This window comes from Ranitomeya variabilis, chromosome 2 (assembly GCF_051348905.1).
Source record: "Ranitomeya variabilis isolate aRanVar5 chromosome 2, aRanVar5.hap1, whole genome shotgun sequence".
NCBI lineage: Eukaryota > Metazoa > Chordata > Amphibia > Anura > Dendrobatidae > Ranitomeya > Ranitomeya variabilis.
In genome coordinates this window covers 87085001-87112107 of record NC_135233.1, presented here as the reverse complement: position 1 = coordinate 87112107, position 27107 = coordinate 87085001, and the positions used below count along the sequence as shown (strand labels likewise).

General features: G+C 47.1%; 1 protein-coding gene across 3 annotated transcripts in view; it reads right to left on the bottom strand.

The window, feature by feature from the left end:
* LOC143804498 (thioredoxin-related transmembrane protein 1-like) overlaps window positions 1-27107 on the bottom strand; it is a 133523-nt gene that overhangs the window by 97347 nt on the left and 9069 nt on the right. For 2 of the 3 annotated variants that reach the window (XM_077282641.1, XM_077282642.1), the window contains one exon: window positions 26897-27107. This exon is cut by the window's right edge and continues 35 nt beyond it. The exons of the other annotated variant lie outside the window; for it this stretch is intronic. In XM_077282641.1, the coding sequence (XP_077138756.1) occupies window positions 26897-26922 (26 nt within the window). In that variant the 5' untranslated portion in view covers window positions 26923-27107. The remainder of the gene's footprint in view (window positions 1-26896) is intronic. 3 annotated transcript variants of the gene reach the window in all.

The following is a 27107-nucleotide window of genomic DNA, read 5'->3' as shown; positions in this document are numbered from 1 at the left end:
CTTGCATGGTGCACCTTACAGCCTGCACTAGCTCGTTTGTGTCCTCCGCCTGGAAAAGGTACTTCCTTTGATGGTCCTGGCTTCCAGATGGAAGCTCGCCCTCTTCCTCAGAGATAGGCTCTTCAGAATCGGACCTGTCGTCCGAACTATAATCCACCTCCCGTCTGGCCCTTTTCGTGCTGGGCATAGGGCTGGACTTTTCCGTCAAAGTGGCCAGAGATGCTTGGACCTCTTCTCTTATTAAGGACCTCATCTCGGACAATAGGGAGGGCTGCTCGTCTCTCATAACCTTAGAAGTGCAGTCTGCACATAAGGTTTTGCCATGAGTGTCCGGAAGCTTTGTACTGCATATCGGACATCTACTGGACTTTGCTGAAGCTTTCCCAGATTTCTTAGCTTGACCAGGGGGGACCGCTGAAGTTCCCTTATCCTTAAACAATATAAGATAGGGAAGATAACAGGGAGGCTCTCACTACCAGGGTGCAGGGGGAGTTTGCGCTCTGCGCACTTACCCCATCCTCAGGTGGCATGCTTTCCATAGCTCCGGAGTACTGGTGCTCCCTGCGGCTTGTCGGCGTCTGGGCGCTGTAGTTCCTGAGCTGGCTGGAGCGCACACCTCCCCTGTAATCTCCGGCGTTACCGGAAGTGCCGGCAACGAATGGCGCAAACCGGAAGTGACGCGGTCCCCGGAACTTCCGTTGGAAGAGTCAAAGCCCGGCGTTCACGCCGCATGGAGGCTGCTGACCTCAGGGACCGCGTCCGCAGCCGAGAGCCCCCCACCGGGAGGAGCGGCCGCTGGTCTTTGGGACCGAGGGACCCCCCTCTGGAGGGTTTCGGCCCTGAGCCTCTTGACAGGGGGAAGGATCTGGACGAGCCGCACGATCCCCCTGAGTTCCGGTAAGCAGTGCAGCTTTCTCTCATGTGTCCCTTGCAGGGACAGGAAAAACACTGAGGAATGGGGGTGGGACCGGACCTTTTGAACTCTCGTGTGTTTCCTGTCCCAGCAAGGGGGAGGAGGACGTCCTCCATAGTGCTGTCAGGATGACGTCCTGGAAAGAAGGAATGATTTTACAAAATTAGAGAACTATTTTTACTCTTTCATTCGTGCACAGATAGAATAATTTTATTTTGTGATCCTAACTACAATATATGTCACATTAGCGTTTATATGAGATTCACATGGCCCGCGGTTAAGATGGCCTCAAACCAAAACATGGCAACTTGTGCAATTACATGGTCCATGCACGCTCAGGCCCCCAGCAGTTTGTGACTTCTCTCATGGGAAATGGATGTGATCAATGGTGGGAAGACTGATGGCAGTGGTTCTGCATCAGGAGACAAGCGAGGGAGCTGTTGGCGCCTGACCTTAGAGGCATTAGTGTATTCCTGGGCACATCACCACCTAATGCCAGAAGGACATTGGTGTTGGAAATTGATAACTACTGAGAGACTCTGTGAAGACTTTGTTCTATTCTGAAGGATAACATTTTAAAGGGAATGTGTCACCAGGTATTTACCACTTAATACGAGATCTGCATGATGTAGGGGCAAAGACCCTGGTTCCAGTGATGCGTCACTTACTGGGCTGCTTGCTATGGTTTTGATAATCTCCTGCTGATAAAACAGTGATTTTATCACCAGGAGACTAGTAAACCTGCTGCCATGTAGTCCTCCATATCCATGAGCTCTGTATAACCCTGCCCGCCGCTGATATGGCTTTCTGCCTATGCACAGTGTACACAGAGCACCGCCAGTCAGTGGTGTTGGAGGGGTTATACAGGGCTCAGTATTCAGAGATCTGGTAGATCTGCAGCCAAAAAAGCAGGAATGTTATCAAAACTGCAGCAAGCAGCCCAGGAAGTGATAAATCTCTGGAATCGGAGTATCTGCCCCTAGGTAGTGTAAACCTGGTGACAGATTCCCTTTAAGCTGGTTGTACATGGCCCATTATGTTTTAATCTGTGTTGATTTTTCATTGAGACAGCCACCTTCCCTGAGCTGCTGCTCGGATTGTGTACAATAATTCAGAGATTTGCTCTACAGAAGCCTTATATAGACCTAGCAATTCTAAATCAGATGACTTTTTCACTTGCATGGAAGAAAGCTGTGGGCATGGTCCGAGACCTGGGCGGAGGTGACTGCGCAGGGAGGGAGGAGGAGAGTTGTCACCATCACCTATTGAGAATGGTAGAGGGTGTGCTATCCATACAGAGGTGTTACTTTTCAGTAACTCTGCCTGTGATGATAATTGAAGACTACAGAAAATTGATGTGATCTTAGGTGATTAACTTAAATTAGTTCAGAGACTAGAGATCTTCACATAGGAAAACATATCACTCTTAAAGCAGTTTGCTTTGTGGCCAGTAGGGTTGAGCGACTTTCATTTTTTTTAAGATCGAGTCTGGTTTTGTGAAACCCGATTTAGTCCAGAGTCGAGTCGAGTGAAGTCGGCCGATTATCGCTAAAGGTCGGGGATCGACCGAAACACGAAACCCAATGCAAGTCAATGGGGAAGCATAGCCGGCAGTGAGTGGAGGCCAGGAAAACACCTACAGTGCACATTTTACTGCCAAAAACATCCATTCTTGTTTTCTGAAGCTTGTCAATCTTAATTAACTTTATAATAATAGTTGGGCACTGGAAATTGGGGGTCATTTGGCAAAAGTTGTGGGGGTAGGGCTGGTTCAAGGTTTTAGTGGGCCCAGGAAACATGGACTACGTCATGGCGGTGGAGCAGGGAGAGGTAAGTATTTCAACGTTGCAAGTGCTGTGATCCTGAGCAAGCAGGGGGGGCCCACTCGTTCGCATTGGCACTGGCACAGGGCCCCTCAAAGTACGGCGGTGTGTTTGCATGGCGGGGGCGCCTCCCACCAGCAGCAACACTTTTGCGTACTCTGAGTGGCCCTGTGCCAGTGACGTCGCCAACGAGTATGCCCCCCCACCTGATGAAGGAACCTGCACTTTCATCTGCACCTTCCTCTTTGTCCCTGTGTAAGGTGGTATAATATGCGGGAAGGGGAACCTTACTTTCAGCAGGGTCAGATTCTGGCTGTGTAGAGTACAAGGGGAATGTAGTGGTCTAGGTCAATGTACCAGCAGACTCATCTAGCAGTGGCTGGGCAATGGGCAGGATGATGAGGAAACAGATATAGGGCCAAAGAATAAAGTAGGCTAAATGCAGATCAAAATTGGTAACAGGACTAAACAGGCGGCATTGCTTTGTTCAGTGGAGTAGCAAACCCAAGAGCAGCAGACACTGTTTCAAGGGCCTAACCACACTAGTAGGCCAAATGCAGTTTAATATCTGATAGTATAGGCCGAAAGCCAGAATGTGGAAGCTCAGCTTTGTTCAGTTGAGGACAACACCAGGGAGGGGCAGACACCGTTAGTAGGCCCTAACCACCATTTTGTTTTTTAAAAAACACTTAATGAGAGCCAGAAGGTTGAAGCTCAGCTTTATTCAGTTGAGGGCAACACCAGGGAGGGGCAGACACCGTTAGTAGGCCCTAAACACCATTTTGTTTTTTAAAAAACACTTAATGAGAGCCAGAAGGTTGAAGCTCAGCTTTATTCAGTTGAGGGCAACACCAGGCAGGGGCAGACACCGTTAGTAGGCCGGAACCACCATTTTGTTTTTTAAAAAACACTTAATGAGAGCCAGAAGGTTGAAGCTCAGCTTTATTCAGTTGAGGGCAACACCAGGCAGGGGCAGACACCGTTAGTAGGCCGGAACCAGCAATGTGTTTAAAAACAGCAGTTAATCAGAGCCGGAAGGTAGAAGCTCAGCTTTATTCAGTTGAGGGCAACACCAGGGAGGGGCAGAAGCCGTTAGTAGGCCCTAACCACCATTTTGTTTTTTAAAAAACACTTAATGAGAGCCAGAAGGTTGAAGCTCAGCTTTATTCACTTGAGGGCAACACCAGGGAGGGGCAGACACCGTTAGTAGGCCCTAAACACCATTTTGTTTTTTAAAAAACACTTAATGAGAGCCAGAAGGTTGAAGCTCAGCTTTATTCAGTTGAGGGCAACACCAGGCAGGGGCAGACACCGTTAGTAGGCCGGAACCACCATTTTGTTTTTTAAAAAACACTTAATGAGAGCCAGAAGGTTGAAGCTCAGCTTTATTCAGTTGAGGGCAACACCAGGCAGGGGCAGACACCGTTAGTAGGCCGGAACCAGCAATGTGTTTAAAAACAGCAGTTAATCAGAGCCGGAAGGTAGAAGCTCAGCTTTATTCAGTTGAGGGCAACACCAGGGAGGGGCAGAAGCCGTTAGTAGGCCCTAACCACCATTTTGTTTTTTAAAAAACACTTAATGAGAGCCAGAAGGTTGAAGCTCAGCTTTATTCACTTGAGGGCAACACCAGGGAGGGGCAGACACCGTTAGTAGGCCCTAAACACCATTTTGTTTTTTAAAAAACACTTAATGAGAGCCAGAAGGTTGAAGCTCAGCTTTATTCAGTTGAGGGCAACACCAGGCAGGGGCAGACACCGTTAGTAGGCCGGAACCACCAATGTGTTTAAAAACAGCAGTTCATCAGAGCCGGAAGGTAGAAGCTCAGCTTTATTCAGTTGAGGGCAACACCGTTAGTAGGCCGGAACCACCATTTTGTTTTTTAAAAAACACTTAATGAGAGCCAGAAGGTTGAAGCTCAGCTTTATTCAGTTGAGGGCAACACCAGGCAGGGGCAGACACCGTTAGTAGGCCGGAACCAGCAATGTGTTTAAAAACAGCAGTTAATCAGAGCCGGAAGGTAGAAGCTCAGCTTTATTCAGTTGAGGGCAACACCAGGGAGGGGCAGAAGCCGTTAGTAGGCCCTAACCACCATTTTGTTTTTTAAAAAACACTTAATGAGAGCCAGAAGGTTGAAGCTCAGCTTTATTCAGTTGAGGGCAACACCAGGCAGGGGCAGACACCGTTAGTAGGCCGGAACCAGCAATGTGTTTAAAAACAGCAGTTAATCAGAGCCAGAAGGTAGAAGCTCAGCTTTATTCAGTTGAGGGCAACACCAGGGAGGGGCAGAAGCCGTTAGTAGGCCCTAACCACCATTTTGTTTTTTAAAAAACACTTAATGAGAGCCAGAAGGTTGAAGCTCAGCTTTATTCAGTTGAGGGCAACACCAGGCAGGGGCAGACACCGTTAGTAGGCCGGAACCAGCAATGTGTTTAAAAACAGCAGTTAATCAGAGCCGGAAGGTAGAAGCTCAGCTTTATTCAGTTGAGGGCAACACCAGGCAGGGGCAGACACCGTTAGTAGGCCGGAACCACCAATGTGTTTAAAAACAGCAGTTAATCAGAGCCGGAAGGTAGAAGCTCAGCTTTATTCAGTTGAGGGCAACACCAGGCAGGGGCAGACACCGTTAGTAGGCCGGAACCACCAATGTGTTTAAAAAATATAGTTCTTACCGATAACGGTATTTCTCTGAGCCCATGACGGCACCACGGAGAGGGGATCCGCCCACCAAGGACAGGAAACCTACAGATAAAAAGGGCGGTACCACTCTCCCGCATCAGTTGTTTACTAGAGAACAATGGGAGACTATGGAACAGCTTATTAGTTTCAATATTACTTAACTTAATTGAGATACCGCGTGACCTATCTTAAAATAAACTATGGCACTATATTAACGTGCACACCCATGAGTGAAGGGAGGGAATGTACGGGTGCCGTCATGGGCTCAGAGAAATACCGTTATCGGTAAGAACTATATTTTTCTCTGTCGCCCATGACGGCACCACGGAGAGATTTCATAGATTTGTACATTCAGGGAGGGACCACCGCTTCCAGAACCCTTTACCGAAAGTAAGGTCCGAAGAGGAGATAAGGTCCAATCTATAGTGCCTATAGAATGTGGAAGGTGATGACCAAGTAGCAGCTCTACATATCTGGTCAATCGAAGCTCCGGCCTTCTCGCCCAAGAAGCTGCCACTGCTCTCGTTGAGTGAGCCTTGACCTCCCCGGAAATAGACATTCCATTTGATGAGTATGATAGGCTGATAGCATCTGTGATCCATCTCGCCAGAGTAGCTTTGGAGGCTTTTTTCCCCTTCCAGGGATCCTGAAAGCACACAAAAAGAGAGGCATCCTCCCTATTCTCTCTGGTGGCTTCTAAGTACTACGTGAAGCATCTCCTGACATCTAGTGTATGCAATGATTCCTCCTCCCTATTTTTAGGGTTAAGACAAAAGGAGGGAAGAGATATCTCTTGAGTTCTGTGGAACCGGGATGCCACCTTCGGGAGGTATGCAGGATCTATTTTGAGAGTAACCCTATTCTCTAAAAACCGTGTATGAGGAGGGTTAGAAGGTAGTGCCTGTATGTCGCTTATTCTACGAGCAGATGAGAGGGCGACGAGCAGGGATGTTTTGAGGGATAGGAGTTTTAATGGGATATCCTCTAAGGGTTTGAAGGGCGGTTTAGACAGGGTTTTAAGGACCAAAAATAAATCCCATTGAAGGGAACTTTTACTGGAAGTGGCCTCGAACTACCTGCTGCCCTGATAAACCTGGGAACCCACCGATTCATAAAGTGATGTTTTAAGGGACAGATTCCCAGAGAAACCTCTGACCGGGGTTCAAAAGGAGGTTTGGATAGGGATATAAGATCCAAGTTTAAATTCCAAGGAGGAGTAAACCGAGAGGGGATGGGTCTAGACCTGGCCAACGCTTTGATGAGTCGGATATCCCCGATACCCAGCCGGGTCGGAATTGTACAGGGCCCTTAAAGCCAAGACTTGAACTTTTAAAGTATTTGTGGCTAGCCCCTGTTCCAATTCCTTGCAGAAACTCTTAGACAGCTGTTATTGGAAACTGCCTCCTCTAACTTGGAACCTGAAAGGTGGTTCCTATATGGTCTACTCCACTTCTGGAAACATTCACAATCAATATTATGGCTAATATTCTGAGGAGATGCACCAGAGAAGTCTGGGTGACCAGCCTTTTGACCATTTCCACATATTAGGCCTCAGAGTACCGGCCCCCGACCACCTGCTCTATATTTCCACGAGGAGGGGACTTGGAGAAGCAACATGTGCCTGTTCAGACTGGATTACCCAGTCATGCACCGCGGCGTCTGCTTGCGTCATAAGGGCGCGCTCTCACCCCGCGCGTGCCACTAGCCTCCGGTCCTGGACTGCGGGAAGATCAAACCAATAACAGTTAGTACATGGATAATGGCAGAGCATTAGGATGTACACACATTACTCATCCAGGAGATCACATCTATTCCGAATCCTTAGGTGTCTAAACCCCAAACAAGGGTTGGATATTATTGCAACTAAGGAATACACAATCCGGCAGGTAATATTTCCTAACATTACCAGAGTTGGCCTCTCATTAGAAACGCTGAAAGGGAAACGTGGATCATCGCTCCTATTTTACTGACATTACACACATATACATATCCTGAAAGGCAAGCTTGTCAGTGTTATCAGCCATGGAGGGAGTAACCATACTCTATGGCTAGAGAAAAACAGGATTCTTCCCACCAGAGAGGTGCTGATTCGCCACAAGGTGCCAAAGGCAGACATGCCGTCCCTGGTAACCATAGTACAATAGACTTATGGGACGGGAATCTGTCTACTGGATGTTAATCAAGGAAACCAGCCTGATTGTCACATGTGGAATTGGTAAGGATTTTTTCCTTCCACCTCTTGGTATTTTCTGCTCCCAGGACAGTAGTATGTCCCTTTATAGGTTGAGAAAAACTGTTCCATACGGAAGAACTGCTAATTTACTCAGCCAATTCAAGCAAAGCTCAGCTAAGCCCTGTTGTAAAGAATGAATCAACAGAAGTTGGAACTGGGTACAAAACCACTAGGACTCTATAAGCCAAAGTTGGGGCCCAAGACAAAAATGTGAAATGGTAGATCCACGATATACCTTGTGCGTGGTTGCATAACCTAAATCAGAAGGTCTAACCCAGAGCCAAAAAAGAAAATACCAAGCCCGGAGTACTAGGAAGCACAGAGGTACTGTGATACTAATGATACCCCCTAAGGCACAGGGGCACTGAAGCAATAAGATGCCCGTAAGCACACATCTTGATGCATGGAGGGGCCATGCATCAATGTGCAATGTGCAATGTGAAGCAAAAAAGCACAATGAAGCACCACGATGCAATATAATGCAATACAATGTATAAAGGCAATATGAAGCACTAAAATGCAACATGATGCACAGAGGCACTGTGAACCATGATGCACACAGGCAATATGAAACACTATAATACAACATGAAGCACAGAGGCACTATGATGCAATATGATACACAGAGGCACTCGATATGATGCATAGAGGCACTAAGATGCAACATGATGCAGAGGCACTCAATATGATGCATAAAAGCACAATGATGCAATATGAAGCAGAGGTACTCAATATGATGCATAAAGGCACTACAATGCAACATGCTGCACAGCGGCACTCAATATGATGCATAAAAGCACAATGATGCAATATGAAGCAGAGGTACTCAATATGATGCATAAAGGCACTATAATGCAACATGCTGCACAGCGGCACTCAATATGATGCATAGAGGCACTGATGCAATATGAAGCACAGATGCACTCAATATGATGCATAAAGGCACTATGATGCCACATGATGCACAGAGGCTCTCAATATGATACGTAGAGGCACAATAATGCAATATGAAGCAGAGAGGTACTCAGTATGATGCATTGATGCACTATGATGCAATACAACACGCAGAGGCACTCAATACGATGCCTAGAGGTACTATGATGCAAAATGATACATAGAGGCATGCAATATAATGCATAAAAGCACTATGATGCAATATGATACACAGAGACATGCCATATAATGCATAGAGGCACCATGATGCAATATGATGCACAGGGGCACTTAGTATGATGTATAGAGGCACCATGATGCCATATGACGCACAGAGGCACTCAGTAAGATGCATAGAGGCACCATGCCGCAATATGATGCACAGAGGCACGCAATATAAGGCATAGAGGCACCATGATGTAATATGATACGTAGAGGCATGTAATATAATGCATAGAAGCACTATGATGCGACATGATACAGGGACACACGACATAATGCATAGAAGCAATATGATACACAGACACGCAATATAATGCAAAGAGGCACCATGACATGCAGGGGCACTCGGTAAGATGCATAGAGGCTCTAAGATGCAATATGACACACAGAGGCACTCAATACGATGAATAGAGGAAACATGATGCAATGTGTTGCACTCAATATAATGCATAAAAGTATCATGATGCCGTATGATATGGGGCAGCACGGTGGCTTAGTGGCCAGCCCTGCAGCGCTGGAGTCCCGGGTCCAAATCCCACCCAGGACAACATCCGCAAAGAGCCCGCATGCTCTCCCCGTGTTTGCGTGGGTCCCCTCCAGGCACTCCGGCCTCCTCCCACACCCCAAAGACACACCGACAGGAAATTCAGACCGCGAGCCCCACCGGGGACAGCGATGACAAGGTCCGCAAAGCGCTGCGTAATATGTTAGCGCCATACAAAAATAAAGACCATTATTATTATTATTATGAGCCACACACAATATAAAGCATAGAGCTATAGTCATGCTTGAAAATTGGCACATAGTTACAAGCAAAAGAGCAATCTCTCAGAGATACGGATAAGCCTCCACTCTGAATAGTACATCTCATTTGTCAGACTGACCCCACCCGAAGGAGCTAACTAATGAGTCGCAGCTGAAGGGCAGTCTTCATGGAGGCAAAGTGCTCCATTAACACTATATGTCCTCCCAAGGCATAGAGTAGTTAAGTTGCAAAGAAAAGTGAGGCACCTGTTTATCAGACCCCCCTCACAAAAAAAAAAGTGAAAAACATGCTTCCAAAGGTCACTTTTGAAGTCTAATCATAAGGCTCTGCGCAGATAAGACATGCAACTAACTTAAGGCAAATCATGAGATGTAGCCTGGACATATGGTCTTATTATAGCCTAGAGGTCCAAGGACTGGCTGTGTATATGTGAAAACATACCTCACATATGAAGCTCTAGCACAGCTTTGCACAAAGGCATGAGCTATCAACAGAACATTCCACCATGCACTTACCTGTGCTGGCTCCATACCTGCTAAAAAACAGGGGGAGCTGGTGACGCCGAGAGCCCATCATAAGGGGAAGCGGCGTCCCTTCAGGAATGCTGCATTGCTGTCAATGATTTTCTCTCCCCCATGAGGTCCAGGCCTGGCAACTGAAGTAGGCTGAGCTCAGGTGTTTCACTAGACAAGATTCTGGGAGAGGCAGCATGCGGCTTTTTTTTTTTTTTCCTTGCACACCGGGGGCCCCGGCTTTTGCAGATTGCAGGCTTATGCTTCAGGGGGGAGAGCGCCACTCTCCCCGTAACCACAGAGGGACCCCTCTGTATGTTTATCGCTGCTGTGGCATTTTTTTTTTTTTTTTTTTTTGTGGCTAGTGCTGCGGTTTGTGCTGCGGCTCGTGCTGCAGTTCCTTTACCAACGGATTACTGAAGCAGCCTCTTTTTATGTAGCGGCGATTCCCACCGCTTGATTCAATTATGCGCCTGCGCAGAAGCGCCTCTTCCGGCGCCTGCGGAGTGTGCCATTATCGCTCTTTCCAACATGCAGTTTCAAGATGGTGCCGCACATGACCCGCTGCCCACCGAAGCTCCCGGTCTTTTTGCAGCCTGCAGCCTGCCCTAACGCGCGGTCCCTGCACGCCGGTCGGCTATGCAGTGTGCAGGCTAACGCTTCCAAAGGGAGAGCCGCGCTGCTCCTCCCGCAACCACAGAGGGACCCCCCTGGATGTTGCCGCTGCTGCATCTTACCTAGGGAGGTGACCACGAACTCCATGTCACCTCCCCCGCACACCCTAGAGGCCCACTAGCCCCAGCGGTGGCGCTTCGGGTGACCACACCAGCCGAGGCAGAGGGACCCCAGCTGCCTGAGTCGGACTGATTGGCCCCGGAATCCCACGACGATCTTCCTTCTGGTAAGTCTGTAGGTCTCCCATCAAGGACAGGAAACCAACTGATGCGGGAGAGTGGTACCGCCCTTTTTATCTGTAGGTTTCCTGTCCTTGGTGGGCGGATCCCCTCTCCATGGTGCCGTCATGGGCGACAGAGAAAACAGCAGTTAATCAGAGCCGGAAGGTAGAAGCTCAGCTTTATTCAGTTGAGGACAACTTGAATTAGGGACTGCATACAGACTTAGCAGGCTGTCCCCTGTGTGGACCATGCATCCATTAACCCATTGAGCCACAAAGGACACGTAACCTTCCGTGGCCATGCCTACAGGTCCATGTGTCTGTTGTCAGGTGTACCTTTGTCAGTGTAGGCCTATTGGAAGGAGGGACCGCAGACAGGCTTCGAAGGCCTAACACAATAAAATGGGCTGGCTGTAGGCACTTTAAAATTGGTTCCAGGGGTACACGAGCAGCAGTGGTCTGGTCAGTGGAGGCCTAGTGGAAGGAGGGACCGCAGACAGGCTTCGAAGGCCTAACACAATAAAATGGGCTGGCTGTAGGCACTTTAAAATTGGTTCCAGGGGTACACGGGCAGCAGTGGTCTGGTCAGTGGAGGCCTAGTGGAAGGAGGGACCGCAGACAGGCTTCGAAGGCCTAACACAATAAAATGGGCTGGCTGTAGGCACTTTAAAATTGGTTCCAGGGGTACACGGGCAGCAGTGGTCTGGTCAGTGGAGGCCTAGTGGAAGGAGGGACCGCAGACAGGCTTCGAAGGCCTAAAATAACAAACAATAGGCTCATGGCAGTTTTACAGCGGTTACATGGATACACGGGCAGGCAGCTGGTGATGAGTGGAGGAGTATTTAAAGTAGGGACTGCAGACAGGCTATCAAAGGCCTAAAATAACAAACAATAGGCTCATGGCAGTTTTACAGCGGTTACATGGATACACAGGCAGCTTGGTGGTGAGTGGAGGAGTATTTAAAGTAGGGACCGCAGACAGGCTATCAAAGGCCTAAAATAACAAACAATAGGCTCATGGCAGTTTTACAGCGGTTACATGGATACACGGGCAGGCAGCTGGTGATGAGTGGAGGAGTATTTAAAGTAGGGACCGCAGACAGGCTATCAAAGGCCTAAAATAACAAACAATAGGCTCATGGCAGTTTAACAGCGGTTACATGGATACACGGGCAGGCAGCTGGTGAGGAGTGGAGGAGTATTTAAAGTAGGGACCGCAGACAGGCTACCAAAGGCCTAAAATAACAAACAATAGGCTCATGGCAGTTTTACAGCGGTTACATGGATACACGGGCAGGCAGCTGGTGATGAGTGGAGGAGTATTTAAAGTAGGGACCGCAGACAGGCTATCAAAGGCCTAAAATAAACAATAGGCTCATGGCAGTTTTACAGCGGTTACATGGATACACGGGCAGGCAGCTTGGTGGTGAGTGGAGGAGTATTTAAAGTAGGGACCGCAGACAGGCTATCAAAGGCCTAAAATAACAAACAATAGGCTCATGGCAGCTTTACAGCGGTTACATGGATACACGGGCAGGCAGCTTGGTGGTGAGTGGAGGAGTATTTAAAGTAGGGACCGCAGACAGGCTATCAAAGGCCTAAAATAACAAACAATAGGCTCATGGCAGCTTTACAGCGGTTACATGGATACACAGGCAGCTTGGTGGTGAGTGGAGGAGTAGTGCAAGGAGTGTCTGTCCCAGTACTCCCAAAATATAAATAGATGTTAATGTCTCGCAAAACAACCAAAACAAAAAAAAAGGTGGCATACTTAGGTACAGGGGTGGGCTCATCTACTGAGTTTCTGACATAGTAATTTGGCAGTAACTATTTAATGGTGCCAATATAGGACACAGACACAGACTACTTTAAGTTGCATCATAGATGTCTACAAATTTGTATTGTCAGTGCCAGACATTGAATGATGTCAGCGAATAGACTAAAGATTGGTGGAGCTGTGCGACATAATTTTGCACGTGGTAGAGCACATTTTGAGCTGGGGTAGGGGGGAACTCTCTTGAGGCCGGCGGGACCGCCCCAGGGCCCCTCATGTTACAACGGTGTGTCTGACGTTGGGTGCGCACCGCCACCGCCAGAGACACTACATTGTACTATGAGGGACCCAGTAGCAATGCCGTCAACCAAAAGCGAGCACACCCACCTCTTCAGACAAACAGCAGTCTCACGGGTGCTTGCGCCAAGTCGCGATACCACGGCCCCGTGTGGGGAGTTTTGCCATTTAGGGAGGTGTAAACATGTCGTATGCTGTACAATCAGCTGCAGCAAATTAGACATTAGAAAAGTAATTCACAGGCAAGAGCTTTTCATAGGAAAGCTAGGTGTCGGCCGGGCAAGGTGGGGCAAAAGATTTCGAAATCCAGTTGTGGTTCATTTTAATGAATGTTAGATCGTCAACATTTTGGGTAGCCAGACGAGTCCTTTTTTCGGTTAATATTGAACCTGCAGCACTGAATACTCTTTCTGATAGGACACTTGCTGCCGGGCAAGCAAGCTCCTGCAATGCATATTCTGCCAATTCTGGCCAGGTGTCTAATTTGGAGGCCCAGTAATCAAATGGGAATGACGGTTGAGGGAGAACATCGATAAGGGATGAAAAATAGTTAGTAACCATACTGGACAAATGTTGTCTCCTGTCACTTTCAATTGATGCAGCAGTACCTGTCCTGTCTGCGGTCATAGCAAAATCACTCCACAACCTGGTCAGAAAACCCCTCTGTCCAACGCCACTTCTGATGTGTGCACCCCTAACACTCCTAGTCTGCTGCCCCCTGGAGCTCGTGTGAGAACGATCACGTGCGCTGTGTGCTGGGAATGCCTGAAGCAAACGGTCAACAAGAGTTGATTGTTTGGTTGCTAATATTAGTTCCAAGTTCTCATGTGGCATAATATTTTGCAATTTGCCTTTATAGCGTGGATCAAGGAGGCAGGCCAACCAGTAATCGTCATCGTTCATCATTTTCGTAATGCGTGTGTCCCTTTTTAGGATACGTAAGGCATAATCCGCCATGTGGGCCAAAGTTCCAGTTGTCAAATCTCCGGTTGTGATTGGTTGAGGGGCAGTTGCAGGCAAATCTACGTCACTTGTGTCCCTCAAAAAACCAGAACCCGGCCGTGACACGCAACCAATTTCCTGTGCCCCCGGGAAAGGTTCGGCATTAAAAATATACTCATCCCCATCATCCTCCTCGTCCTCCACCTCCTCTTCGCCCGCTACCTCGTCCTGTACACTGCCCTGACCAGACAATGGCTGACTGTCATCAAGGCTTTCCTCTTCCTCTGGTGCAGACGCCTGCTCCTTTATGTGCGTCAAACTTTGCATCAGCAGACGCATTAGGGGGATGCTCATGCTTATTACGGCGTTGTCTGCACTAACCAGCCGTGTGCATTCCTCAAAACACTGAAGGACTTGACACATGTCTTGTATCTTAGACCACTGCACACCTGACAACTCCATGTCTGCCATCCTACTGCCTGCCCGTGTATCCTCCCACAAATAAATAACAGCACGCCTCTGTTCGCACAGTCTCTGAAGCATGTGCAGTGTTGAGTTCCACCTTGTTGCAACGTCTATGATTAGGCGATGCTGGGGAAGGTTCAAAGACCGCTGATAGGTCTGCATACGGCTGGCGTGTACAGGCGAACGTCGGATATGTGAGCAAAGTGCACGCACTTTGAGGAGCAGGTCGGAGAACCCAGGATAAGTTTTCAATAAGCACTGCACCACCAGGTTTAAGGTGTGAGCCAGGCAAGGAATGTGTTTCAGTTGGGAAAGGGAGATGGCAGCCATGAAATTCCTTCCGTTATCACTCACTACCTTGCCTGCCTCAAGATCTACTGTGCCCAGCCACGACTGTGTTTCTTGTTGCAAGAACTCGGACAGAACTTCCGCGGTGTGTCTGTTGTCGCCCAAGCACTTCATAGCCAATACAGCCTGCTGACGCTTGGCAGTAGCTGGCCCATAATGGGACAACTGGTGTGCAACAGTGTCATCTGCCGATGGAGTGGTTGGCAGACTGCGTTCTGTGGAAGAGCTGTAGCTTCTGCAGGAGGACGAGGAGGAGGAGGAGGAGGGGGTGCGAACGCCTACAGCCAACTGTTTCCTAGACCGTGGGCTAGGCACAACTGTCCCTAAATTGATGTCGCCTGTGGACCCTGCATCCACCACATTCACCCAGTGTGCCGTGATGGACACATAACGTCCCTGGCCATGCCTACTGGTCCATGCATCTGTAGTCAGGTGCACCTTTGTACTCACAGATTGCCTGAGTGCATGGACGATGCGCTGTTTAACATGCTGGTGCAGGGCTGGGATGGCTTTTCTGGAAAAAAAGTGTCGACTGGGTAGCTCGTATCGTGGTTCAGCGTACTCCATCAGGGCTTTGAAAGCTTCGCTTTCAACTAACCGGTAGGGCATCATCTCTAACGAGATTAGTCTAGCTATGTGGGCGTTAAAACACTGTGTACGCGGATGCGAGGATAAGTACTTCCTTTTTCTAACCAGAGTCTCATGTAGGGTGAGCTGGACTGGAGAGCTGGAGATCGTGGAACTTTCGGGTGTGCCGGTGTACATGGCAGACTGAGAGACGGTTGGAGACGGTATGGTTTCCGCCGGTGCCCTAGATGCAATATTTCCTCCTACAAAACTGGTGATTCCCTGACCCTGACTGCTTTTGGCTGGCAAAGAAACCTGCACAGATACTGCCGGTGGTGCGGAAAATGGTGGCCTTACAGTGACGGAAGGGATGTTGCGTTGCTGACTAGCTTCATTGGCCGAGGGTGCTACAACCTTGAGGGACATTTGGTAGTTAGTCCAGGCTTGAAAATGCATGGTGGTTAAGTGTCTATGCATGCAACTAGTATTTAGACTTTTCAGATTCTGACCTCTGCTTAAGCTAGTTGAACATTTTTGACAGATGACTTTGCGCTGATCAGTTGGATGTTGTTTAAAAAAATGCCAGACTGCACTCTTCCTAGACTCGGATCCCTTTTCAGGGATTGCAGACTGAGCTTTAACCGGATGGCAACGCTGTGCTCCAACAGGTTTTGGCTTTGACACGCGTTTTGGGCCAGATACGGGCCCGGCAGATGGAACCTGTTGCGATGTTGATGCCTGCTGCGGCCCCTCCTCCACCTCCGCTTCTGAACTACTGCCGCCTGCACCCTGTTCCCCCAATGGCTGCCAATCGGGGTCAATAACTGGGTCATCTATTACCTCCTCTTCGAGCTCGTGTGCAACTTCGTCTGTGTCACTGTGTCGGTCGGTGGTATAGCGTTCGTGGCGGGGCAACATAGTCTCATCAGGGTCTGATTGTGGATCTGTACCCTGAGAGGGCAATGTGGTGGTCTGAGTCAAAGGAGCAGCATAGTACTCTGGCTGTGGCTGTGCATCAGTGCACTCCATGTCAGAATATACTTGTAATGGGCATGGCCTGTTAAATGTTTCACTTTCTAAGCCAGGGACGGTATGTGTAAAGAGCTCCATGGAGTGACCCGTTGTGTCGCCTGCTGCATCCTTCTCTCTTGTTGTAGTTTTTGCTGAGGAGGACAAGGAAGCGACTTGTCCCTGACCGTGAACATCCACAAGCGACGCGCTGCTTTTACATTTACCAGTTTCGGAAGAGGAGGCAAAAGAGCTAGAGGCTGAGTCTGCAATGTAAGCCAAAACTTGCTGTTGCTGCTCCGCCTTTAAAAGCGGTTTTCCTACTCCCAGAAAAGAGAGCGTTCGAGGCCTTGTGTAGCCTGACGACGAAACTGGCTCCACAGCTCCAGACTTAGGTGGAATATTTTTATCCCCACGACCACCTGATGCTCCACTACCATCATTACCAGCTGACAATGAACGCCCACGACGACCTCTTGCACCAGACTTCCTCATTGTTTTAAAATCTTAACCAAAGTAACTTTATTTGTTGCTGTCAAACAACTTACACGGTGAGCTATAACTTCAGTATGATTTCAATATCCCTTAACAGGTTGGTGAGACCACAAGGAAAATCAGGCACAATGTTACACACTCTGTTTTCTGTGGCACAAAATCACAGAGATGACACACACGCAGGACTGTCACTCAAGCACTAATGTCAATATTAATCTCCCACCTAATTTATTTTTTTTTTTTCTCAGGGAGACTTTAGAAACCAAATAATATTTAAAAAAAAACAAAAAAAAAAAGGCTTTCTATGGCCCACAATTAGAGAGAGAGAGGTGGCACACCCAGGAGACAAGACTGGCGCACAAGCTGAAAGGGCAATATTACTCTCCCACTGTTTTTTTAAGTTTTTTTTCTTTTATTTTCAGGGAGACTTTAGAAACCAAATAATATTAAAAAAAACAAAAAAATAAATAGCCTTTCTATGGCCCACTGAATGAGAGAGAGAGGTGGCACACCCAGGAGTCAAGACTGGCACACAAGCTGAAAGGGCAATATTACTCTCCCACTGTTTTTTTATTTTTTTATTTTTTATTCAGGGAGACTTTAGAAACCAAATAATATTAAAAAAACCAAAAAAATAAATAGCCTTTCTATGGCCCACTGAATGAGAGAGAGAGGTGGCACACCCAGGAGTCAAGACTGGCACACAAGCTGAAAGGGCAATATTACTCTCCCACTGTTTTTTTATGTATTTTTTTTTTTCAGGGAGACTTTAGAAACCAAATAATAAGAAAAAAAAAAAATAAATAAATAGGCTTTCTATAGCCCACTGAATGAGAGATAGCACACACAGCAGTGGCACACAAGCCCTGACTGAGGCCAATATTTTTCTCCCACTGATTGATGTAGTGTTTTTGTGTTGAGGTAGATTTTAGAACACAAATCAAGGAAAAAAAAAAATAAATGCTTTCTATGGCCCACTGAATGAGAGAGAGGTGGCACACCCAGGAGTCAAGACTGGCACACAAGCTGAAAGGGCAATATTACTCTCCCACTGTTTTTTTATGTATTTTTTGTTTTTTAAGGGAGACTTTAGAAACCCAATAATATTTAAAAAAATAAATAAATAGGCTTTCTATGGCCCACTGAATGAGAGGGAGAGAGGTGGCACACCCAGGAGTCAAGACTGGCACACAAGCTGAAAGGGCAATATTACTCTCCCACTGTTTTTTAATGTTTTTTTTTTTTTTCAGGGAGACTTTAGAAACCAAATAATATTAAAAAAACAAAAAAAATAAATAGCCTTTCTATGGCCCACTGAATGAGAGAGAGAGGTGGCACACCCAGGAGTCAAGACTGGCACACAAGCTGAAAGGGCAATATTACTCTCCCAGTGTTTTTTTTATGTATTTTTTGTTTTTTAAGGGAGACTTTAGAAACCAAATAATATTAAAAAAAAACAAAAAAAAAAAAGGCTTTCTATGGCCCACAATTAGAGAGAGAGAGGTGGCACACCCAGGAGTCAAGACTGGCGCACAAGCTGAAAGGGCAATATTACTCTCCCACTGTTTTTTTATGTATTTTTTGTTTTTTAAGGGAGACTTTAGAAACCCAATAATATATATTTTTTTTTTTTTAAAAAGGCTTTCTATGGCCCACAATTAGAGAGAGAGGTGGCACACCCAGGAGTCAAGACTGGCACACAAGCTGAAAGGGCAATATTACTCTCCCACTGTTTTTTTATTTATTTTTTTTTTTTCAGGGAGACTTTAGAAACCAAATAATAAGAAAAAAAATAAATAAATAAATAGGCTTTCTATAGCCCACTGAATAAGAGATAGCACACACAGCAGTGGCACACAAGCCCTGACTGAGGCCAATATTTTTCTACCACTGATTGATGTAGTGTTTTTGTGTTGAGGTAGAATTTAGAACACAAATCACGGAAAAAATAAATAGGCTTTCTATGGCCCACTCAGTGAGAGATGGCACTCACAGGGATGGCACTGTAGCAGAAATGCCAATCTTAATCTCCCACAAAAAAAAAAACAAAAAAAAAAAAACAGGGACTGTCCTACAATTACTATCTCCCTGCAGTAATCTAAGCCAGGTATGGCAGGCAGCAATAGGAGTGGACTGATGCACAAATTAAATAAAAAGTGTGGACAAACAAAAAAGATAGCTGTGCAGAAAGGAAGGAACAAGAGGATATGTGCTTTGAAAAAAGCAGTTGGTTTCCACAGTGGCGTACACACAGCAATACAGCTATCACGGAGCCTTCTAGGGCAGCCCAATGAGCTACAGCGCTGAGGAAAAAAAAAAAAAAAATAGCTTCCACTGTTCCTGCACACCGAAGGTGGTGTTGGACAGTGGAAATCGCTGCAGCACAAGCGGTTTGGTGGTTAGTGGACCCTGCCTAACGCTCTCCCTGCTTCTGACGAAGCGGCAGCAACCTCTCCCTAAGCTCAGATCAGCAGCAGTAAGATGGCGGTCGGCGGGAACGCCCCTTTATAGCCCCTGTGACGCCGCAGACAGCAAGCCAATCACTGCAATGCCCTTCTCTAAGATGGTGGGGACCAGGATCTATGTCATCACGCTGCCCACACTCTGCGTTCACCTTCATTGGCTGAGAAATGGCGCTTTTCGCATCATTGAAACGCGACTTTGGCGCGAAAGTCGCGTACCGCATGGCCGACAAGCACAGGGGTCGGATCGGGTTTCATGAGACGCCGACTTAGCCAAAAGTCGGCGACTTTTGAAAATGATCGACCCGTTTCGCTCAACCCTAGTGGCCAGAACAAATTGTCCACTCCTTCATGTAATTCCCTTCTGCTCCCTGTAGGAGAGCACAGCTGGCACATGCTGCATCCTGTATTGTGCCAGAGGCAATCACACTGTCATGTTGAGCTAAGGATACCAAACGCCAATAAAAGAGACCCAAGGTCACATGCTGGATTACCTAAAGGACTGTCATTGCTAGATTATAAATTATGTACTGTATTGCCCAATTGTTATAAGGATCAACATAGATCTCAAAATATAATGCGGACACCTATGACCTCTTTACTGTAAGTTTAGTTTCCACAAAGGAATCACATCTAACGTACAAAAGCTAAAGCACTTATGTACAGATTTGGGGGATTTCAGGTTTATGTAGTCGTTTGACCTTTTTTGTTTCTTTCATTACAGATTTTTGCTGCAAGATTACTTTACAGCTGTAGCGCTTGGATTATGGGACTAAGTCAATTGTTAAATATTAATCCTTGTAAAATCCAGGATGGAATTAATTTCAATGTTTGGTCTTCACATCTGACATGACAAGATTTTGGAAGTCCAGTGGCCGGGTCACATACATGGAGCCAAATACATAGAGGTACAAGCTGTCACTGAAAGCATCAAGCGTCATCTCTCCCAGAATACACTGATGCATGAGGCATCAATAATTGTGATTACTTTAAGGGGTGCTGCTGTGACTTATAATTTTGGGGGGAGGGGAACTACCAGGTCTAGTATGGAGATACTCTGAATAATGGGAAAAGTAGAAAGAGCTTCTGTGATTACTGGAAAGCGAGTCCTCCTAGGGCTACTGGAGACATAAGGCAGGGGCAGATGTGACTACTGGGAGAGGTAGCATAGACCTGCTTTGACTACTAGGGAGATAGGAAAGTCTGATCTGATTATTGGTGAAGTGGCAAACGAACTGCTGTGTCAACTGAGGAAGTAGTGGCCTTGTGCAGGGTACTGGGAAGGGGAAGTGAAGAGGACAGTAGGGCTTATATTGACTGCTGGAAAGGAAAGTTTCATGAATACTGTGAGAATGGGGGAAGGAAAAACTACGACTGACGTTTGTAGGCGCCATTATCCAGGCTTATACTCAGCCAACTGGGTGTTCTAAAGAAGGCTTGTCCCCATTTGTTGTTCTATTTAAAAAAAGGGAAGAGATCAGAGGATAAACAAGCAAAACGCCTGTTCAATGGCTATCCCGAATGTGGCCGTGTGCCTAAGATCATCACTGTCAGAAGCAAATCTACCTGTGTACACCAGGCATGTGTTGCAGACATTGTGTAAACGGTAGGGGACTGAAAGATCGTATTAATATCACCAGCTCGTGGAAAAGGACTTAACGGGCGCCAAACCAGTTATTAGATTGTCAATCGACTCCTGTTTTGGCCAAAATCTTATTGGGTCAAAGAAAAAAAAAAAAAAAAGCTGTGGAGGCAAACGAGCAAATGCTGAAATTATAAAGCAACCACGGTGACTAGTATGGACAATAAAGGGTTAATCTCATTAATTAAAATTGATACAATTCTAAAAGGCAATTTTCCCTGTTATTAAAACTCCCCAAGGACAGATGGATTTTCAATTCTTGTCACCGCTTGTTGCCTAGATTACCAGCCACCTCCGGCGGTCTATCAGGGTGGATGGTGTACTAGGTAGGAAGCACAAGCTCCTTTCTATAGAGCGAGTAAGCGCTGCTCTGAGGCCGCCGGAGCCGGCCATCTTCAGGGACCCCAGCGCTCCTCAGATACAGCAGAGACAAAGCCGTCTTGGAGAGCACAGCGTGGGTCAGCCTCGTGACAATCAGGATCATACGCCCGCACCCCGCTTCAGCAACAGGAAGCTGGAGACAATGGCGGCTTCATCCTATGTAATGGATTACTTGCCGTATTCCAGCTATTCTGGACCAAATCCATTACTGGACAATCCCAAAGTACAGCAGAAAATAACAAGATGGGTTTGAGCTGTTTGCAGAGTGAATGAGGAGTTCAAGAGACAGAAAAGAAGAAGTGGAGAAAGAAGCAGATTTTTGTGATAACATTTGTTATTCGCCCGCAGTATTGATTTACCCTAATGTTGTTGTAATGAAAGAGACATTTCCATAAGAAGTTTACTTTTTTTCTGCCACTGTACAGGATCAGAAGCGGTGATCGTTTGCTGCTATAATGTATGTGTGACACTGACACTAGAGGCCGTGCCTCTCACAAGCACATTGCTGCCATCTCCTGAAGCACTACCCTCACATCAGCCCAGTAGAAGAAGTACCACCAAGGAGATGCCTCGTCTTGATAAATGGATACAATTACATAAGATTTTAGATGCAAGAAACTTTGCTATTTACCGTATATACTCGAGTATAAGCCGAGATTTTCAGACCAAATTTTTGGGCTGAAAGTGCCCCTCTCGGCTTATACTCGAGTCACTGTCGGCGCGAGAGGGGGAGAGAGGTCTGAGGCATACTCACCTAGTCCCGGCGCTCCTGGCGCTGTCCCTGCAGTCCCACGGTCTTCGGGTGCCTCAGCTCTTCCCCTGTTCAGCGGTCACGTGGGACCACTCATTAAAGTCATGAATATGGACTCCACCCCCATAGGGGCGGAGCCGCATATTCATTTCTCTAATGAAGCGGTAACGGTGACCGGTGACAGAGGAAGAGGCTGCGGCACCGAAGACCAGCTGTCCGGGATAAGGAGCCAGGGACGCCGGGAGCAGGTAAGTATGTCAGAGTTACCTGTCCGCGTTCCACATGCCGGGCGCCGCTCTGTCTTCCGTGTCCTCTTGCTCTGACTGTTCAGGCAGAGGGCGCGATGACGTACTAATCTGCGCGCTGCCCTCTGCCCGAACAGTCAGTGCGGAGAGACGGGACGCGGAGGAGCAGCGGGCAGCAAGAGAGGTATGTCATTTTTTTTTTTTATTGCAGCAGCAGAATTATAGATGGGGCACAGCTTTCTATGGCACATCTATGGGGCAACAATGAGCGGTGCAGAGCATTGTATATGTGGCACAGCTTTATATGGAGCATCTATGGGGCCATAATGAACGGTGCAGAGCATTCTATACGGCACAGCTTTATGTGGAGCATCTATGGGGCCATAATGAACGGTGCAGAGCATTATATATGTGGCACAGCTTTATATGGAGCATCTTATGGGGCCATAATGAAATGTGTGGAGTATTATATGTGGCACAGTTTTATATGGAGCATCTTATGGGGCAATAATGAACGGTATGGAGCATCTATTTTTATTTTTGAAATTCACCGGTAACTGCTGCATTTCCTACCCTAGGCTTATACTCGAGTCAATAAGTTTTCCCATTTTTTTGTGGCAAAATTAGGGGAGTCGGCTTATACTCGGGTCGGCTTAAACTCGAGTATATACGGTACTTTCTATTAAAAACCATCTTCATTATCAAAAACGTAATTGATAATTTTATTGTGAATAGCTTGTTGCCTAGGTTACCGGTCACCTCTGCAGCCTATCAGTGGTGGAAGGAGTCTCTGGCAAGAAGCGCAATGCTTGCATGCTCATAGCTTTAACATTTTCAAGGTCTGATATGAAACCTTTTGGGTCATTGGATCTGACCAGTCCCAGTCTCCTCGCATCCCCACCCCCGACAGTCTCCTCGGCTTGCAGCATGGGAGAGCCCAAAGTTCAAACCAGTGGTGCAACGTTGCAACTCCTCTGAATCGTCAATCTCCAGGAGCACATTGCTCCCCCGGCAAGAAGGAGGCCGTGAGGCAGAGGAGCAGTGCGCTCCTGAACACAGAAGGTGAGCACCCCATATCAGTGGCCACAACAAACACTGTATGCCAGTTGTTAGGGGGCCATATGATCCTATAGCCACAGTATAGGTGACCAATGTTAGATTCATGAGGGTCCGACCACAAATGCTTGGCCACTTCTCCATACGACTCTCACGCATTTGTGATTAGGTGATAGGTGAAAATGACGCACCCCTTAAATGTAACCAGCACCCTGCACTGCACTGACCGTCACACAGCGACATGTCCAGCCTGTAAATCCCAGTAGTGCTGGAGGGTATTAGTTAGTATTACTTACCCTTTTACTACTATCACAATACATCAGAAATAAAAATACAATATAGAAATGATGTACAGTATAAGGGCAATTGAGGTCCGTTTCCCTTTAAAGTTAGTCCAACGCTGCAAAATCTTCATCAAATGAACCAAAACCAACAGCAATAACGGATTTCTGCTGCAGGAAACAGCTGCCATAGCTGTAATGAGGTGGAGAGGGGACGGAGATGGTCCGTGCAGCGGTTTTATTCCTTCACAAACAGCACACAAAAAAACGACTGCCGAACAAATGTTCTGAAATGACAGGACGGATCATTCTGCTTTATACCTCAGACAGAATGAGCAAGATGTTTACAGAAGGTGCTGGGAATACAGGAGGCAGGAGAGCCGGCCACTAGTGAGGAGCGAAGGTGCTCAGATAACGCGCTGTCCGACCATGCTCGGTGCTAACAGAGGGACTTCAGCGTGCTCCAATAATATGTTTGAGTCCCCCGACTACAAGTCTCTGCATACACTCCTCGCACATACAGACGCACGCCCATACACTCCCCGCACATACGGACGCACGCCCATACAGTCCCCGCACATACGGACGCACGCCCATACAGTCCCCGCACATACGGACGCACACCCATACACTCCCCGCACATACAGACGCACGCCCATACACTCCACACACATACAGACGCACGCACATACGGACGCACACCCATACACTCCCCGCACATACAGACGCACGCCCATACACTCCACACACATACAGACGCACGCCCATACAGTCCTCGCACATACGGACACACGCCCATACACTCCCCACACATACGGACGCACGCCCATATACTCCCCACACATACGGACGCACGCCCATATACTCCCCACACATACGGACGCACGCCCATATACTCCCCACACATACGGACGCACGCTCATACACTCCTCACACATGGGCACATGCAAATATTCACCGCATACATTAATCGCTCCCAGCCTGGTTATGGTGGCCTCAGGCCGCTTTTAGGTGGTATGCAGTGTATGCCATATTATAATCCGATTCTGGTTCTAAACAACTACTGTTTAGGGCTGACTCCGATGGCACATGCTCCCTTGTCCAGCACATCCCTCCCAGAGGGTAATCCCCAACCTTTACTGAAATCCTTCTTTCCTTTCTGAGCTATAAAGGGCAATTGCCTAAATTGGAAGAGAAATTTTGCCTCCATTCCATTCATGCTCTATGGGACTGTCAAAAGCAAAAGGAGTGCTGTACTCCACTATCTCCGGCAGTTCCACAGACAATGAATGGAGGTCGAGCTGCAGCCACATTCCTAGGCCGGGGTCAGACGAGCGCATGGCATCGGATGCGATATGCTAATGACCCTCGGCTCCTGCTCTGCTGCGAGCGGGAGCTGAGTGTCATGCGTCTGTGCTCCGTGCCTCTCGCATGTAGAGGATCGGAGCACAGCTGCGGAGGAGGCAGAGAAATAAAATTCTCCATCTTCTCCATTGCCGGGGTCAGCGCATATGATGTTATCCGAGTGATGTGCATTGTCTCACTCGCACCTATAGGCTTATATGGGTGCGAGTGAGCCGAGACTCGGCCGAGTGTCGGTGACTATCGCAGCATACAATACGGCTAAGGAAAAAAAACGGTGATGGGAGCGGCCCCATAGCGGAATATCCTGGTCCGAGTACTATGGAATGTTCTCTCACATAGCACTCGTCCGTATTTATAGCTAGTGTGACCCCGGCTTTAAAGGTAATCTTTCAACAGTTTTTTGCCATTTAACCCAAGAACAGCATAGTGTAGGGACAGAGACGCTGATTGCTCAATGTATCACACTTACTGGTCTGATTGGTGGAGTTTTAATAAAATGAATTCACAGAGCAGGAGGAGTACGTCGCATGAGACAAATAGTCCTCTACTAATAATCTCCCACTGATAAAACTGTGATTTTATTGAAACTACAAAAAAAACAGTCCAGTAAGTGATACATTGCTGGAATCAGGGCCTCAGCCCCTACATCATGTTGCTCCCAAATTATATAGTAAAACCCTGCTGACAGATTCCTTTTAAGACCTCCAAGGGGCTCCAAGTAGTCAGACCTTCAGCAATACACAAATGATTTACTAGCCTGTAGAAAGGGATTGATATTTGGGTAATAACTTGTTTTCATTGCACTAATTTGCACATTTTTCTCATTCATTCTCTGTCTTTTGCTCCCTGGCCTATAAGGTTAAAAAAAAACAAAAAACAAAAAAAAACAAGCACCATCTCTCCACTGAAAACAACATATGTCCCGTCCACAAGAAAGATGCGGCTGCCATTGATGAACCAGCATCTACTATACATGTATGGCCTATTGTCAAGATACGCAATGATTGCACGAGATGAGACACCCCTTTAAAAAAAAGAGCAACTAACCTTTGCCACTCTATTAAAATATTCTAATGATACAAAGTGGTAGAAATCCATATAGCCACTTGTTTATGGAGATACTGGCTTTTTATATTAAACAATTAAGGGTGTCAATAATGTGGAGCACAACTGTATGCAGACAATAGGTGACAAGCATCCGAACATTGGGGCTCCTGCACCGATTACTCCCTCCATACCTAGAGACTAAAAACCTTTATAAAAATATTGTTCCGTAGTAAAACCTGATGCTATTTACTTTTGCACAGATTATTTTGGCTTGTATGCAAGTCCAGTATAAAAATATATCATTGCCCCTGTAGCACAGTGCAGGCAGGGAGGTTGGAGTTGGGGCTCGGTGCTTTTAGACACATTTGAGGGGGTCGCTATGTTTCTTAATAGATCATGCTTTGTATTCTGGTTATCAGGAAGGCCACCGCTCTTTATCAGGCTGAACGCCTGTCACAGCGAGTACAGTGGCGGCTACAGGGCGCTACGCCTTGGCTTGTAAGACAAGATAAAGCCAAGATGGGCCGCACTTCTTCATAGGCATCATCGCACTACAGGCGTCATGAAGACGCAAGGCTCAAGGGAGCAATGTAAGCGGCAGGGATGAAATGTGTCACCACATTGTCCTAAACTAAATCAATGAATGGTGTTATACACAGTCTACCTCGCATTACCACAGGTTACAGTAGTCACACCTAGGAACACACAGATACAATACTGACAGCAACAAGATGGAATGAAGGAGTCAAGATGGAAAGCTCGAACATGGGACTGATACTGAACACAAAGATATTCACCATTGCCAGGTACGACCAGGACACATCTGAGATTGACGGCGAAGAACTGGAAGGTGAAAATCTGCCCGGATTAATGATCACTCAAGATGCAGCGACGACACCAGAAGTCGATAGGACAATAGCTATGGGCAAATCAACAATGAAGTCACCGGACGAGGCCTTCAGATGGAGGAACATTTCACTGGAGACGAAGACACGGCTCGCACATAGT